Here is a 15,283-nt window from a genome sequence, read left to right on the forward strand (position 1 = left end):
AATCATTCTCTTGGTTAATTTATTCTTTTTTACTTACTATTATTTATTTGCCATTATTATATTTTATAATTACCAGTTATAAAACTTTTGTGATCATTAAAAATGCTTATATTGGTGATTGTTATAATTATCGCTAAAATTTGTTTAACAACAAAATATAAAATGATTATTATACTGTTTAAATATCAATAAATATATTAATAATTATTTTTATTGTTATTAAAAAAAATTTATCTCCCATTTTTATCTTGTGTTCTTACCATCCAACAAACTAATACACAAAAAATATACAAAATTTAATGTTGTGTTATGATATTATTTTTTTGAAAATTTAAACCGATAAGAATAAGCAAATGAACGGTTATATTTTTAACCTTCTCTCCGAACAAAATTTTTTTAGGTTTACTTAAATTTTTGCATAAACTTTTTTTTTGTCTTTGCTGAAAAAAATTTCTTTCAGTATTCAATAAAAATAGAAATCTAGATATTTTGGTTATAAAAATTTTGATGCTATGTCATGTTATTACGATTTCTCTCAAAATTCTAAGCTAATATACAAAAATAACTATTTCTCTAATATTATGGAACAATATATTGTGTCTCTATTTCTAATCGTACTCATCTATGAAACGCATCTTTGCATTTTTTTTTCCAATAAATTTCTGGGTCCAAAACCCGAAACCAAACACCACGTTGTGTATTAATGAAAAGGAAAAGTATAAAGATTAAAGAGTCAATGGAATACAATATATATAATGGAGGTTTAGGGAGTATTATAGATATAACCATTAGTGTTACTTTTTTTCATTAGTTGAAGTTTTTGAGATGAGTGGTATCATGATATGGTATTAGAACTCTAGATTCAAAATGTCAAGAGTTCGATCCTTGGTGAACCCGAAAATCAGTTTAAGCTTTTGGGAAGATGTTTATTATCCCTAGTACTCGAATAACGCTATTGTCTCCTTAACGGGACTCGGAATGAAAATTTAAGATTTTAGATAAAATAAAGAAAAGAACTTTAGCTTTATTTGTTTGATTATTTTGCAGGCATGTTGATCACAAATCAAGTGGCTAAAGTAATGGCTACGGCATGCAAAGAATCATGGAGGGATGTGGAAGGTTGCAAAGAAGTTGGTTATCTAACTTGTAAGAGGAATTGTGTTTGGAAGCATGGCTTTGATTCCTATGGTTTTTGCGAAAAATCAAGTTGTATTTGCTACTACATATGTTCTGGTAATTGATTAGTTATGTTGATGCTTAGAACTGCCTATGGGGCATTAAGAAAAAAACATATGAAAGATTAGATATAATATATTTGAATAATTCTCTTTCAAAGCATATGTAGTGAAATTCTATCGGAAGAATAATAAAATCATTATTGTTGTAAATGAGATTTTAGTTATTCTCATTAGTGCCCATTTGACGTATTGAACATGAAATTGGCTTTCGAAATTGGAATTGTGCTCCTTATTAGTTAATTCCGATTTTTATAGATCATGAAATCATTTTTTTAATTTAAATTAATGAAAAGAGACACATTAATATTATATTTTTAATACGTTCTTTCGAACAAGTTAAAAATTTCTTTTGGAATTGTTTAAATTTTTGCAAAAGACTTTTGTTTTTAATTTATCATATAGTAAATTTTTTTTGGAGATTCAACAATGATCGAATTCTAAACTTTTCGGCTATAAAAATTTTGAAAACATATTATAAAACTATTTCTTTTAAAAATTTAAACTGATAAGAGAAAACACATAAATGATTATATTTTTAAGGGAGCCACTCTGATAAAAAGTGCCTAAAACATCCTTTTTTTTAAAAGATATTTTTAGTAATTAAAATTCAATACATATAATAACTGATTAAATGATGTTATTTTTGTCAAAATTAGATCAGGCAAATTAATTTTGCTAAAAATTGATGAACTAAATCTTGAATCGATTTATATTAATATATTTTAGTCATTTTCTATAATAGAGTATTTTAGTTATTTTTTATAATAGAGATATTGTAGTCATTTTCTATAAAAAAAAACATTAATTTAGACCAGCTTAAGATTTAGTTTATCAATTTTTGGCCAAATCAATTTGTCTGATCTAATTATAACAAAAATAACACGGTTTAATTAATTGTATATGTTAAATTTTAATTATTAAAAAATATTTAAAAAATATTTTAGGTGTTTTTATTTGAATAATTCTCTATTTCTAATATTATGTTTGGAGTAGCATATGAAATTAGAATTATAATTTTACATACTAATTTCATGGAATTGAAAAATAACTAAAAATATTTACTATTACTATAATCCAAATTATTTTTCTTTATGATATGAATTTAATGCTTTGATAATCTAATAGTAAAAAGACTATACTATATATTTTCAATCAAATTCACCACTGGCTTCTTCAAATGATACGTACCGTACGGAAAAAATTAAAACATGACTTTACATACATTTTAATTTTAATTTTAATTTCTATAAAGCAAATAAAATAATTTCATATATTTATTAATAAAATTATTTCACATACGCACATGTATATATAGTATGCTAACCTTTATGTAGAAGTTATTAGCGTCATCCTATAACCTTCATGTATAGTGCTACTTTCAGAGTTTTTAACCACTCTCGTTATTATTACAAAATAATTCTAATAATATGTAGTGGTATATGAAAATTCTACAAACTAATTATTAGAGGGACAATTGAAGGTGCATACACAAAGGGAATTATTATAGCAATCTCCATAGGCCTTGAAACCATGTTTGTCTATGCATTCCTGGTTGCATTCATAGTTATGAGAGTTGCTTTTGCACTCTACTTGCTTATCGGAAATTGCTTGACACTTGGCTCCAATTAACACTTCACTTGTCAACATAACTACACAACATTAAAACAAATCTAATAGTAATTAAGGAATGTACCTTTCACAGAAATTTGCATGCATAAATTAAAACCTATACTTACTACATATACTCAAAAGTAAACTAATATTATATTATGATGTTTTAAAAACCAATATAACAAAACACACCTCATCAATTGAAGTGTTTTTATATATAATGTCAATAAAAAATAAATAAGTATTTAAATTAATTTTTAAAGAATTTGAAATTGAATATTTTAATTTCAACAACTTTTTATTAGTCTAGAAATCTTCAAGAATTATTTTTACTATGACAAATTGGTCTCTTTATCATTTTTAATCAAATTTTTAAATTTTTTTAATGAAATTGTATCTAGGTTAAAAAGAAAATTCGAATGTTCTTGAGGTTACTATGTAAAGTTAGAATCAAAAGAAAATTCTACTAAATTTGACGAGTTCACTTCATCACATATGGGTAACCTATTCTTAAAAAGCTCATTGTTGTAGCTAATTAAATTATGTTTTTTTTTTAAATGTTATTCAGCCTTCTATATTTGATCTAGCAAAACATTATATCTCACTGTAGAACATGTAGCATGAATAATGATGAAAACTCAGGTGCAGTTAACTTCGCGTGAAGTTGATAATTGAGAGTCGTTAAATGAATTGACTGATTTGACTAAATTTTCATCTAACGACTTTTAGTTATTAACTTCACGTGAAGTTGACTGCACCTGAATTTCTACTATACACTCCGAAAAGGACGGTCCAAATTAAATGAGATGAGATATGAAGAAATGGAAAACCTGAAACCGAGATGACAAAGAAGAAAATGCATCCCGAAGTTATCTTAGCCATCTTTTTTAACAAGTTAATTCGATGCGATTAACTATTAATTGTGATAATGTCTCTGTTATTGTGTATGAAATTTCAAGAAGTTAAAGGGTATATATAACTATATAAGTGGACATTCATTGTACAATGTCTAAACATTTTTAACTTCATTGATTTTTATTTATTTTATATATTAGCGATGGCCCATATACTATATCATACACACAAGCACGCAAAATTTTAATTTGTATCTTATGAGATTAAGAGGAACAAAGTTTAAATTAGTTCTATAATCATTTACTCTGTTTTTAGTATCAAACTCTTTTACTTGCAGGATTTTGTAAAGTAAATAACAAAAACAAAAAAGTGAAATTATTATTTTTATTATTTTCATATAAAATCCTAAAAAACAAAAAATACTAAAAATAATATTACAAAAAAATATATATTTTCTTAAATGAAATAAATCATGATCACTTAAAAGACTTGTACTACACTTCAGATGTTATAAGTATTTAAAAAATTTAAATTAACAAGAAGAGGTACGTGAGTTATTATATGATTATTATATTCTATTATGTCCTCTTATAAATATATAATATCTCTAATATGTTTATTAAGTGTAAAATTTATTTTTAGATGATAAATGTATTTATATGTTTTATTAGTATTTTAACAACTAAATAGACTAATCTATTTATGTGCACCTGTGTCTATATTTATGCGCACATTTGTGTTTGTATTTTTATTATTTTTAGATAATAAACAAACACAAATGATAGATATAAAATTCTAATATTATATCATAACATCATTCATTCTAAATATTTAAACTAATAAGAAGAGGTAATATTAATGATTATATTTCTAACAGTCTCAAATAAATATATCTAACTATGATTTTGTACATGGATTAAAAAAAATAACTTAAAACATGTTGCTTTTGTTATGAAATTAATTTTTTAAAATATTTAAGTTGATAAAAACTCTTCATGCATGAATATATTTCTAACATACTCTTTATGTATGTAAGAGTATTTTTTGAATTTGCGAAAAAATTTTTATACCAACTTTTTTTTTTCTATGTTTATTTTTTGGGGAAATAATAATAATTAAACTCTAAATTTTCAGTTATACAAATTTTAATACCATAGTATAAAATTATTTTTTTCAAAAACTTAATTTAATAGAAAGAGACGCATAAATAGACAAATTAAATTAATTATACAATCTTATCTCTAATAATTTTCCTTAATATTTATTACTCTCTCACACGCCATTTACTAAGAATAAAATCCTTAAAATTGCCTTTTTCCCCCCCTCAAATAAGTACTTTTTGGAATTAAATAAAATGTGTGCATGAAACTGACATTCATATAACACTTGATATTTGTGAAAGGTTACGAGAGTGTGTGCATGTATATCGTCTATGACTTTAGTATTTATGAGAAGTTAACGAAGTTATGTTTAATTAAATTAATAAGAATTTAGCTAACTTATATTTTAAGGACACATGTTAAAATTATTATTAGTGAAAGTTTTAAATTTTTTAATAATTAAATATAAAATAAATGTATTAAAAACTTAAACGTTTTATATTAAATTTTTTTATTTTATAATATTATTAGCATGTATTTTTAGGATACAAATTAACTAAATTCATTTAATAATAACTATAAGTTTAATGAAACCTAGAGAAGTTTTGAAAGGTTATAAATGTATAATAAGGAATAAGATTGGAATAATTGCTTAGCATTTATATGAAAAGTTGATGACTTTAGGCATTGTTATTATTTTTTTTAGTAAATTATCATTTCTAATTATAAAATATTTTTTTTGACCTTTTAAAACCTTTTGTTTTTATACCTCAGGAGAGGCATCACTATTATGGTTAGGAAAGCTTTATTTATTTCTTATTTATTATAAAATGTCTGTAAGTTATTTTCATTTAAACATTTTTATTAAAAATTATGTCACAAATTAGAGAATAAAACAAAAACTAAATGGTTATCAAAACTTGTATCTTAAAAATTATGTTGTATGATTGCATTCCACTAATTTCTTTTTCTTTCGTGTTTTTTCTCTTTACAGTTTTGTGATTTTGGTCTATCATGGATGAAGCAGTGCACCATACCTTTTATTTTGTCATCAAATTCTTGTGCAGGAACAGTAATGCTTCACAGATTCGAGATCTTATACTGCTGTTGTTAAACCTTAACAAAAATAATGATTATCATTAAATTTAAGCACATTTTCAATAAAATTGGATAGCATTAATTTTGTTGAATATACATTTATTTGTTGCTAGATTCTGACAATTTTATGGTGAGTATATACATTAGTTAAAATTTTAAAAAATAATAGCCATTCAAGGTGTAATTTTTCTTTCAGGATTTGGGAGTTTTCAATTTTACAATACTGTGCAAATATTCTTCTTTAATTTCAACGTCTTAAACAAAGACAAGAATTTCTTACAATTATTGGTCTTCATCTCCAACAGCAAACCTGTCCAGTGTCCACAGAGATAAAGCAGTAAATATCAAAGCTCAATGAATATGGTCAACAAGTTTAAAGAGAGAAAGCGGGGCATACTCACATATAAAGTTTTACCAAATTACCAACGTTAAGATTACTCTTGGATTCAATCTTGGCAGAGAAAGTTTTGAGTTCGAGCTTCACTCTGGCATAAGAAACAACCCCAGAATCATAGCTAGTAGATCGCTCTCCCTCGAAAGCATTTTCAGGTTTCATGAACATATAAATCAAACTTTCATCGCTAGTGTTGTGGCAACAAAAAATACTCGTTACTTCTGCGGTCTTTTTCAAACCATGCACCTCCACCGTTTCCACAACCTTCATCTTAGATAAATCATAAATATGCCACATTGGAGCGAAGTCAACAATCAGAAGATAATGACTGCATCCCAAACGAACAAGTCTCCTTGGACATAATCTAGGAACTGGCGGAAAATTCCAATCAAGGTATTCCCAATTGTTAGCCTTGACGTCATATGACAAAAGACCTTGATGTTCACCACGACGAGCATACAATACAATGTGCGTCTTCTTGTGAGGCTTGGTGCTGTCCTCCCACAGAAAGTAAGTGTAATGGCCCATGCAATATGACACTTCCCTTTCCCTTGTTTCCCATAGACCTGATTTTAGGCAGTAAATATCAACCCAGCAATTTGCATCTCCACCACCCCCAAAGATGTACAACTTGCCATCATAGGGGACTACTAAGGGTCTAAATCGGTCGCAGAACATGCTTCCACAAAACTTCCAACTCCAATTAGAACCCTCGTACTTGAGGCAACACATCCTTGAGGGGTAATATTCATCCAAATCCAAACACAATTTTGGGTCAACAACACACAGGTTACCACCAGCAAAGAAGAAGCTGTGACCGACAGAACAAAATCCTTGACCATCTGGTAATGGATAATCGACCAATAGACCATCTCTAACAGGCCATTCGGCAGTTACATGACCTCCATCTTCAAGATCAACAGTGCCATTCTTAATAAAGTTGGCCTCAGTTATAGTTAACATCCTGCGCGTGATGGTTGTTATCCCAACATACTCTAAATCAAGATCTGTATTTTCCACAAACAGGTATAAGCTCTGCGTCATGGATAGCTTTGGATCAGAAGAACCAACATCCTGGAATTAGGGAAACAATCATATTATCTACGACAGAATCAAATAAATAGAAAGCTCTGCAGTGTGTTGATGATAAATTGAAACGTCATACTTATCCAGTTAAGTTTATAAGGATAAGAGGATGCAGAAACCGACCTCAGGATCAGATTCCCCGCACATGGCGTCAGCAGCACCTCCCGAAACAGCACCTTGCAAAACCCCAACAACACTTCCCCACCAGCTCTCAAAATCCGCGTTCAATTCAATAGTGTCCCCCAAATCCCTAATATGATTGGCAGCCTTAGCCATCAAATTCGTGTCATCTTCAGAAGCCCCTTTGCCGGCGACAAACGCACTGAAACCGTAAGCATTCACAACTAACGATCCAAACTTACAGCCCTTCGCGTACTTGACGATCGAACGGGCGAACATCCGTGCTCCGCGAGAACGGTTGTCAGTTAAGATGAAATCTTGTCCGAGCAATTGGTTCCAAACTTCCGAGGTTGAAGCAACGAGGACGACAAGGTTCTCCTTGGGTAGGGCTTCGGGCACGTAGTCCCTGGCATCTACGAGCTCCGTAACGACGCCGAACGACTCGAACAAATTGCAGAGGCACGAAGCTAGGGCTTTTGAGGTTCCGATTTGGGAAACAAATAGAATCTTGGCAGTTGAATTGCTTTTAGGTTGGCGAGACTTGCAGATTAAGAACAAGGTTGTGGCAGTGGCCGAGACGACGGCCACGGTGGACAACAGCGAGGGTACAGAAATATCTGCTTCTAACGACGACAAAAACGAAAGTATTGTCATATTTCTTTTGGGATTGATACAGCGTCTAAAAGTGTTTGTCTAACTTATTAAAAAGAGTTAAAAATTAATATTTAATTTAAAAAATATAAAAATAAATAATTATTTAAGTTATAATCACTATAGAATTTACCTATTTCTTTTCTGTTTCAGAGGGTTTCCACCACCGTACCCCGCCTCTTTTTTTCCAGTTACTGAAGAGAGTCGACGTGTGTTCGTTGATGGCTAAATTACTTTTTTTAATTATATATATTTTTTATTTTTTAACATCTTTAATTTTATTTGTTTATTTTTTTTAAATATCAGACCATTTAACAATTTATGTTTGATCAAATCTTACGTTGTTAACAAATCAAGCTTAATATTTATTAAATAACCTATAATAAATTACAAACGGGACTAATATATGTATGTGTTTCACACACTGTTATATAGTACCAAAATAAAAAATCGGACTTATTGCATTCTATTTAGGAAAAAAAGTAGTAGTTCTAAGAAAAAAATATTAGCTAAAATTGATATTCTATCTCATGCAAAAATAGTTAATTTTTTATTTTTCTTCTAAAAAATAAAAGAAATTTTTTATATATTTCTAGAATACAAAATTGACCTTTTAGTAATTTTAATAGTGAATTTTAATTAATATATATTTTATATATTTTTTATAATTAAAATTAGGTAAATTTTCTGATGTAGAAGTGTGGATTATTTTTACACATATAAATGTTTTGTTGTTCTGAGAGATTGACAGACAAGTATCCATAAAATAGTACGTGATAGAGTATTATAGTTTCTATTGGAGGTTAACGAGTTAACGGTAATTAAAAATGTAATGATTATGGCCGCAAGGTTAGGCTGAATTTTAAAAAAAAAAATAGAAAGTAAAACTAAAAAAAAAAATTAAAAAGTACACATTTGAAGTAGAAAATTTAGATGAAAAGACAATGAAAACAAAAAATTAACGATGCTGTTAGGATCATATAGATAAATTGTATTAGATAATTTTGATAGAAAAATATAATAAAAAGAAGTAATATAATAATACCAGAAAAAAAAAAGTAATATAAAAAGAAGAGTAGTTTAATTAGAGATGTGGATGAAAATAAAAGTGAATAAAAGCAAAATGAAAAGAAAGATTATTAAAAGTTACCATAAATAATTGAAAGAAAGAATGGAACAAGTATGAAATGCCACATTTAGTAACGTTGTGATAGCATTTAAACGAAATAATTTTGATTATTTTAATTTAAACATAGTTATAAATGAAGTTAAGAAAAATGTTATAGTAAATTATAATTTGATATTAAAAATAAAATTGAATACAAATATGAAAATAATAATTAATTAAATATAAGTATAATTGATGATATTTTGATGTAGAAGTAGTAATAATTTTGTCAGAAATTTGTGTTTTAATTATATATAAGTATAATTGTATTTTAGTTTTATGTATGTATATATAATGTGGTGTATTTAAGTGAATTTGTATATAAAAGAGGGGAGTTATTTATTTAATTTTGTATTTTTTTTAGTGTGCAGTCTTTCTAAAATTATAGGAGAACAAATTTGTTTAAATAAATTTCAATTGAAATCAGATTAAGAAAAAATCGAATAAAAGATGTGTAATTAGTTAGAAGGTTTTTTTTAGGAGTTCATGAAATTTTTTTTTTAAAGTTGGATTTTGTGGTTAGTTAGAAATTTATTTCTATTTTAGTTATTTCTACAATTTTAGTGATTTAACTAGATTTGTAGGCATTGTGCTTATTTTTTCATGTGGACTAGAAAATTAGGAAAGACAAAATGCCTAATAAGCCTGATTTGTAAAGAACATTTCTTTCTCTCCTAAAAGAACGGTATGTCGAACAAGTTATTGAGAATAGAGAAAAGGGGGTACCCCTCAATTGGTGAAACGGCAAAGTCATGTAAAGCGTTCATGATAACCACCCGAACAAAGTTTTGATTCATCCATATGGAACGATCTACCAACAAAAATAATAAAGCACATGTAATTGTTGCTAAGGATGAAATGGATGACTACATTATCAAAGTCCTTACATTTAATGACAATGGAAAATAGTAGCCTCCTTGTATGTATAAATAGACAACCATAATATGGACACACCAATAAAAACATTCTTCACTCTCTCTTTCTTATACTATTCTCCTTCTCTTATATTCTTTACTACAATATTAATATATTAATCATATTGTTATAGTAATTATGGTGAATAGTAATTCTAGAGTTATCTTATTATATTTTATATTTTATCTTTGTTACTTCTTCCTTATTTATTTAGTTATTTTATAACACGTTATCAGCAAGAAACTCTAACGAAATTTTGGGAAGACTTCAGGTAACAAATTTTTATTATGTCGAAACTCTTTCATCTTGAATATAATGCTTTTGATATATTTGAAAACAATTATTTATCATAGATACTATATACTAAAATCCATCTTGATTCAATGGATCTTGGAGATACCATTAAGACTGAAAATAATACATCCCAAAAGGATAAAGCCAAAGCTATGATTCATCATCTTGACGTATGATTGAAAAATGAATATCCCACATTAAAAGATCCTGCATATCTGTGGAAAATCTTGAAGAAAGGTACAATCATGTGATACTTCCTCAAGCCCGATATGTTAGAGAAAACTTTTTCGACCTTCCATGCCTCGAATGTGCTCCTGCAGTAGCAATCGAGAAAAATGATTTAAAATTTTTTTGAGCTAATTTCTTGCCTTCTTGTTGTTGAGCGCAACAATGAGTTACTCTTAAAAAAATCATAAAGCACGCCCAGCTGGCGCCGCCCCATTTCCTGAAGCAAATGCGGCAAATCATAACCCCAGAAGAGGTAAATAGCAAGGCTTTGGTAGCAAGAAAATTTATGGAAGGAAAATGAATTATGTTCACAAGAGAGGATCTCACCAGAAGTGGGATAAAGAAAGAAATATTGAGTAAAATAAATCAACAGAGGATAAGTCTTTCCGTTGTGGTGGAAAGGGCCATTGGTCACATACCTGTCGTACCCCAAGGCACCTAGTTGATTTTTATCAAACATCCTTGAAAAAGGATGACAAAGGAAAGGAAACAAATTTTGTTTCAAATGATGAAAATTCCACCACTCATTATGATGTATTTAATTTCTTTAAGGATTCTGAAGGAAATATTGGCTATTTGATCAATGATGGAATAGTTTGATATGTGTATGTATTTGTTAAGTATTTATGTGAATAATTTTACTATGTATATACTTCTACTCATTTTATTATTATTATCATTTGTTTTGAAGAAAAATGGCAAGGACATATCTTGAAGATATTTGCCTTGCGGATAGTGTAAGTTCGCACACTATTCTTAAAAGTATTATATATTTACCCATCTTGTGCCAAAAGAAGAATATGTTAATACTATTATTGGCTCAGGCAATGTGATAGAAGGCTCCGGAAGAGCTATAATTTTGTTTCCCGAAGGAACAAAATTTGTAATAAATAATGCACTATTATCTACCAAGTCTCTGAGGAACTTGTTGAGTTTCAAAGATATTTGCCGAAATGGATATCATATTGAAACAATGAATGAGGGAAATCATGAGTATTTATGTATCACAACTCATGATTTAAATAAAAAGATTATATTAGAAAAGTTACCATCACTTTCATCTGGGTTATATTATACCAAGATTAGTGCAATTGAATCACATGCCATTGTAAACAAGAAGTTTACTAGCCCAAATGAATTCATAACTTGGCATGATAGATTAGGTCATCCGGGAACAACCATGATGAGGAGAATTATTGAAAACTCTCATGGACATTTACTAAAGAACCAGAAGATTCTTAAAACTAGTGAATTTTGTTGTGCTGCATGTTCTCAGGGAAAGTTAATTTTAAGGCCATCACCAGTAAATATTGGATTTTAGTCCCCTAAATTCCTAGAAAGGATTCAAGGTGATATATGTGGACCTATTCATCTACCATGTGGATCTTTTAGATATTTTATGGTCCTGATAGACGCATCTTTGAGATGGTTACATGTGTGCTTATTATCTTCTCGCAACCTGGCGTTTGCGAGATTACTGGCTTAAATTATTTGATTAAAAGCACAATTTCCAGAAAATCCAATCAAAGCAATTCGTCTTGATAATGCTGGTGAATTTAATTCCCAAGTATTTGATGCTTATTGTATGGCTAATGGAATAAGTGTTGAACATCCAGTAGCTTATGTTCACACACAAAATGGGTTAGCAGAATCACTTATCAAACGCCTCCAATTAATTGCTAGACCCTTACTTATGAGAACAAATCTCCCAACTTCAGTTTGGGGGCATGCTATTTTACATGCCGCAGCACTTATTCGTTTGAGGTCAACGAGTTACCATCAGTTCTCTCCTATGCAATTAGCTTTTGGCCAGCAGCCAAATGTTTCCCATTTAAGAATATTTGGGTGTACAATATATGTTCCCATTGCACCACCTAATCGAACTAAAATGGGACTCCAAAGAAAATTGGGATATATGTTGGATAAGATTCTCCCTCTATAGTGAGGTATCTTGAGATACAAACTGGAGATGTATTTAAAGCCCGGTTTACGGATTGTCATTTTGATGAATCAAAATTTCCAACATTAGGGGGAGAGAATAAGTTTCCTTAAAAGGAACTTAATTGGAATGCATCATCGTTGATGCATTTAGATCCTCGATCAGGGTAATGTGAACTAGAAGTTCAAAAGATTATACATTTGCAAAGAATAGCAAATAAATTGCCTGATGCATTTTCCGATACAAAGAGGATAACCAAATCCTATATACCAGCGGAAAATGCCCCAATTCGAATTGATGTCCCAGTAGGACAAGTAGCCACTGAAGCAAATTCACGTCAGAAACGTAGCAAGACAAAAAATGCCCCAATTCGAATTGATGTCCCAGTAGGACAAGTAGCCACCGAAGCAAATACACGCCAGAAGCGTGGCAGGCCTGTCGGTTCCAAAGATAGAAATCCTCGAAAGAGAAAAGAGGTAAATACTATTCCTGTTGAAAAAGACATTGTAATGACACCTGCAGTTGTCCAAAATTCTGATATAACGCCAGAAGACGTTCATGTACATGAAAATTGTGAAAATGACGAGATCTCGATAAATTAGGTCTTTACAGGAGAGAAATGGGACCGAAATAAGATAATTGTCAATGAAATATTTGCATATAATGTGGCATTAAATATCATGCATGAAAGTAAGGATCTTGAGCCAAGATCAGTTAGAGAATGTCGACAAAGGAATGATTGGCTAAAATGGAAAGAAGCCATGAAGGCTGAGTTAGACTCACTTGCAAAACGTGAAGTCTTTGGACATGTAATCTGTACACCAGAAGATGTAAAATTTGTTGGATACAGATGGGTATTTGTGAGAAAACAAAATGAGAAAAATGAAGTTGTGCGCTACAAAGCCCGACTTGTAGCACAAGGATTTTCACAAAGGCTCGGTATAGATTATGAAGAAACGTATTCCCCTGTAGTGGATGCGATAACATTGCGTTATTTGGCCAGTTTATCTGCATATCATAAACTGCATATGCATTTAATGGATGTGGTAACAACCTATTTATACGGCTCATTAGATCGGGATATCTATATGAAAGTCCTTGAAGGACTAAAGATATGTAAACCATCCAATGAATATTCGCAAGGGTTATACTCAGTTAAATTGCAAAGATCATTATATGGTTTGAAACAATCTGGACGAATGTGGTATAATTGTCTTACTGAGTATTTGGCCAAAAATAGATTCAAGAATGATGATATTTGCCCCTGTGTTTTCATAAAGAAAACTGCATCTGGATTCATTATTATTGCTGTGTACGTTGATAATTTAAATATCATTGGGACTCCTGAAGAGATTCTAACAATTATAAAAACTCTAAAAGAAGAGTTTGAGAAGAAAAGATCTTGAAAAGATTTTATATGGAGAAGTCACATCCCTTGAGTACCCCAATGATCATAAGATCTTTGGATGTGAAAAATGATCAATTCCGTTCTAAAGAAGAAAATGAATATATCTTTGGTTCAGAAGTACCATATCTTAGTGCCATTGGAGCACTAATGTATCTTGATAATAATACACGACCCGATATATCATTTGCTGTGAATTTACTAGCAAGATATAGTTCCTCTCCAACCAGAAGACATTGGAGTGGAATCAAACAAATCTTTCGATATCTTCATGGAACGGTTGATATGGGATTGTTTTATCCCTATGGATCCAAGTCACAACTAGTTGGCTATGCAGATGCCAGATACTTGTCTGATCCACATAAAGGGAGATCTCAAACAGGATACCTGTTCACATATGGTGGTACAACTATATCTTGGAGGTCCACGAAACAGACGATTGCTATAACATCTTCTAATCATGCCGAAATACTTGCGATTCATGACGCAAGTCGTGAGTGTTTTTGGCTCAGGAGTTTGATCCAATATATTATGTCATCATGTGAACTGATTGATCATAAGATAGCTTCAACTGTCCTATTTGAAGATAATACAGCATGCATTGCTTAACTTAAAGGCGGATCTCCCAAATTCTTTTTCACTTATGATCTTCAAAATCAAGGGACAATTGATGTCCAACAGATCCGTTCAAGTGACAATCTGGCAGATTTATTCACAAAGTCACTCCCAAAATCCTCTTTTGAAAGATTGGTACATGAGATTGGGATGCGCCAATTTCGAGACATCAACTGATGTCGACAAGAGGGGGAGACTGTACTCTTTTTTCCTTGGTCAAGTTTTTTTTCCATTGGGTTTTTCTTAACAAGGTTTTTAATGGGGCAGTCTCCATCACAAAGGATATTGTACTCTTTTTCCTTCACTAAAGTTTTTTTTCCATTGGGTTTTCTTTAGTAAGGTTTTAACGAGGCAATAATCCTTAATAGTCATCCAAGGGAGAGTGTTGCGATAAGGATGAAATGGATGACCATGAGCGGATCATCTTTTCCATGCTAAATGGCTACATTATCAAAGTTCTTACATTTAATGATACTGAAAAATAGTAGCCTCCTTACATGTATAAATAGACAACCTCAGTGCATGATATGGACACGGCAATAAAAACATTCTTCACTCTCTCTTTC

General features: G+C 30.0%; 1 protein-coding gene across 1 annotated transcript; it reads right to left on the reverse strand.

Annotated features, from left to right (window-relative positions):
* Window positions 1-2,588: 2,588 nt before the first annotated feature.
* On the reverse strand, window positions 2,589-8,159 carry LOC107463903 (uncharacterized). The gene is made up of 5 exons (XM_021130726.2): window positions 7,506-8,159; window positions 6,304-7,370; window positions 6,183-6,212; window positions 5,842-5,920; window positions 2,589-2,887 (listed from the first exon to the last, which is right to left on the reverse strand). The coding sequence occupies exons 1-3, from the start codon at window positions 8,154-8,156 to the stop codon at window positions 6,185-6,187; spliced, it is 1,746 nt and encodes a 581-aa protein (XP_020986385.1). The 5' UTR covers window positions 8,157-8,159; the 3' UTR covers window positions 2,589-2,887; window positions 5,842-5,920; window positions 6,183-6,184.
* Window positions 8,160-15,283: the final 7,124 nt, after the last annotated feature.

Source organism: Arachis duranensis, chromosome 9, assembly GCF_000817695.3.
Source record: "Arachis duranensis cultivar V14167 chromosome 9, aradu.V14167.gnm2.J7QH, whole genome shotgun sequence".
Classification (NCBI taxonomy): domain Eukaryota; kingdom Viridiplantae; phylum Streptophyta; class Magnoliopsida; order Fabales; family Fabaceae; genus Arachis; species Arachis duranensis.

What these genes read in the sequence shown, in the direction of transcription:
- LOC107463903 (XM_021130726.2), bottom strand. Translation starts at nt 8,156, where the DNA reads ATGACAATACTTTCGTTTTTGTCGTCGTTAGAAGCAGATATTTCTGTA. An exon ending in GCGGGGAATCTGATCCTGAG is followed by an intron (nt 7,371 to 7,505) that starts GTCGGTTTCTGC and finishes CCCTAATTCCAG; the next exon opens with GATGTTGGTTCTTCTGATCC. An exon ending in AATTTGGTAAAACTTTATAT is followed by an intron (nt 6,213 to 6,303) that starts GTGAGTATGCCC and finishes GACACTGGACAG; the next exon opens with GTTTGCTGTTGGAGATGAAG.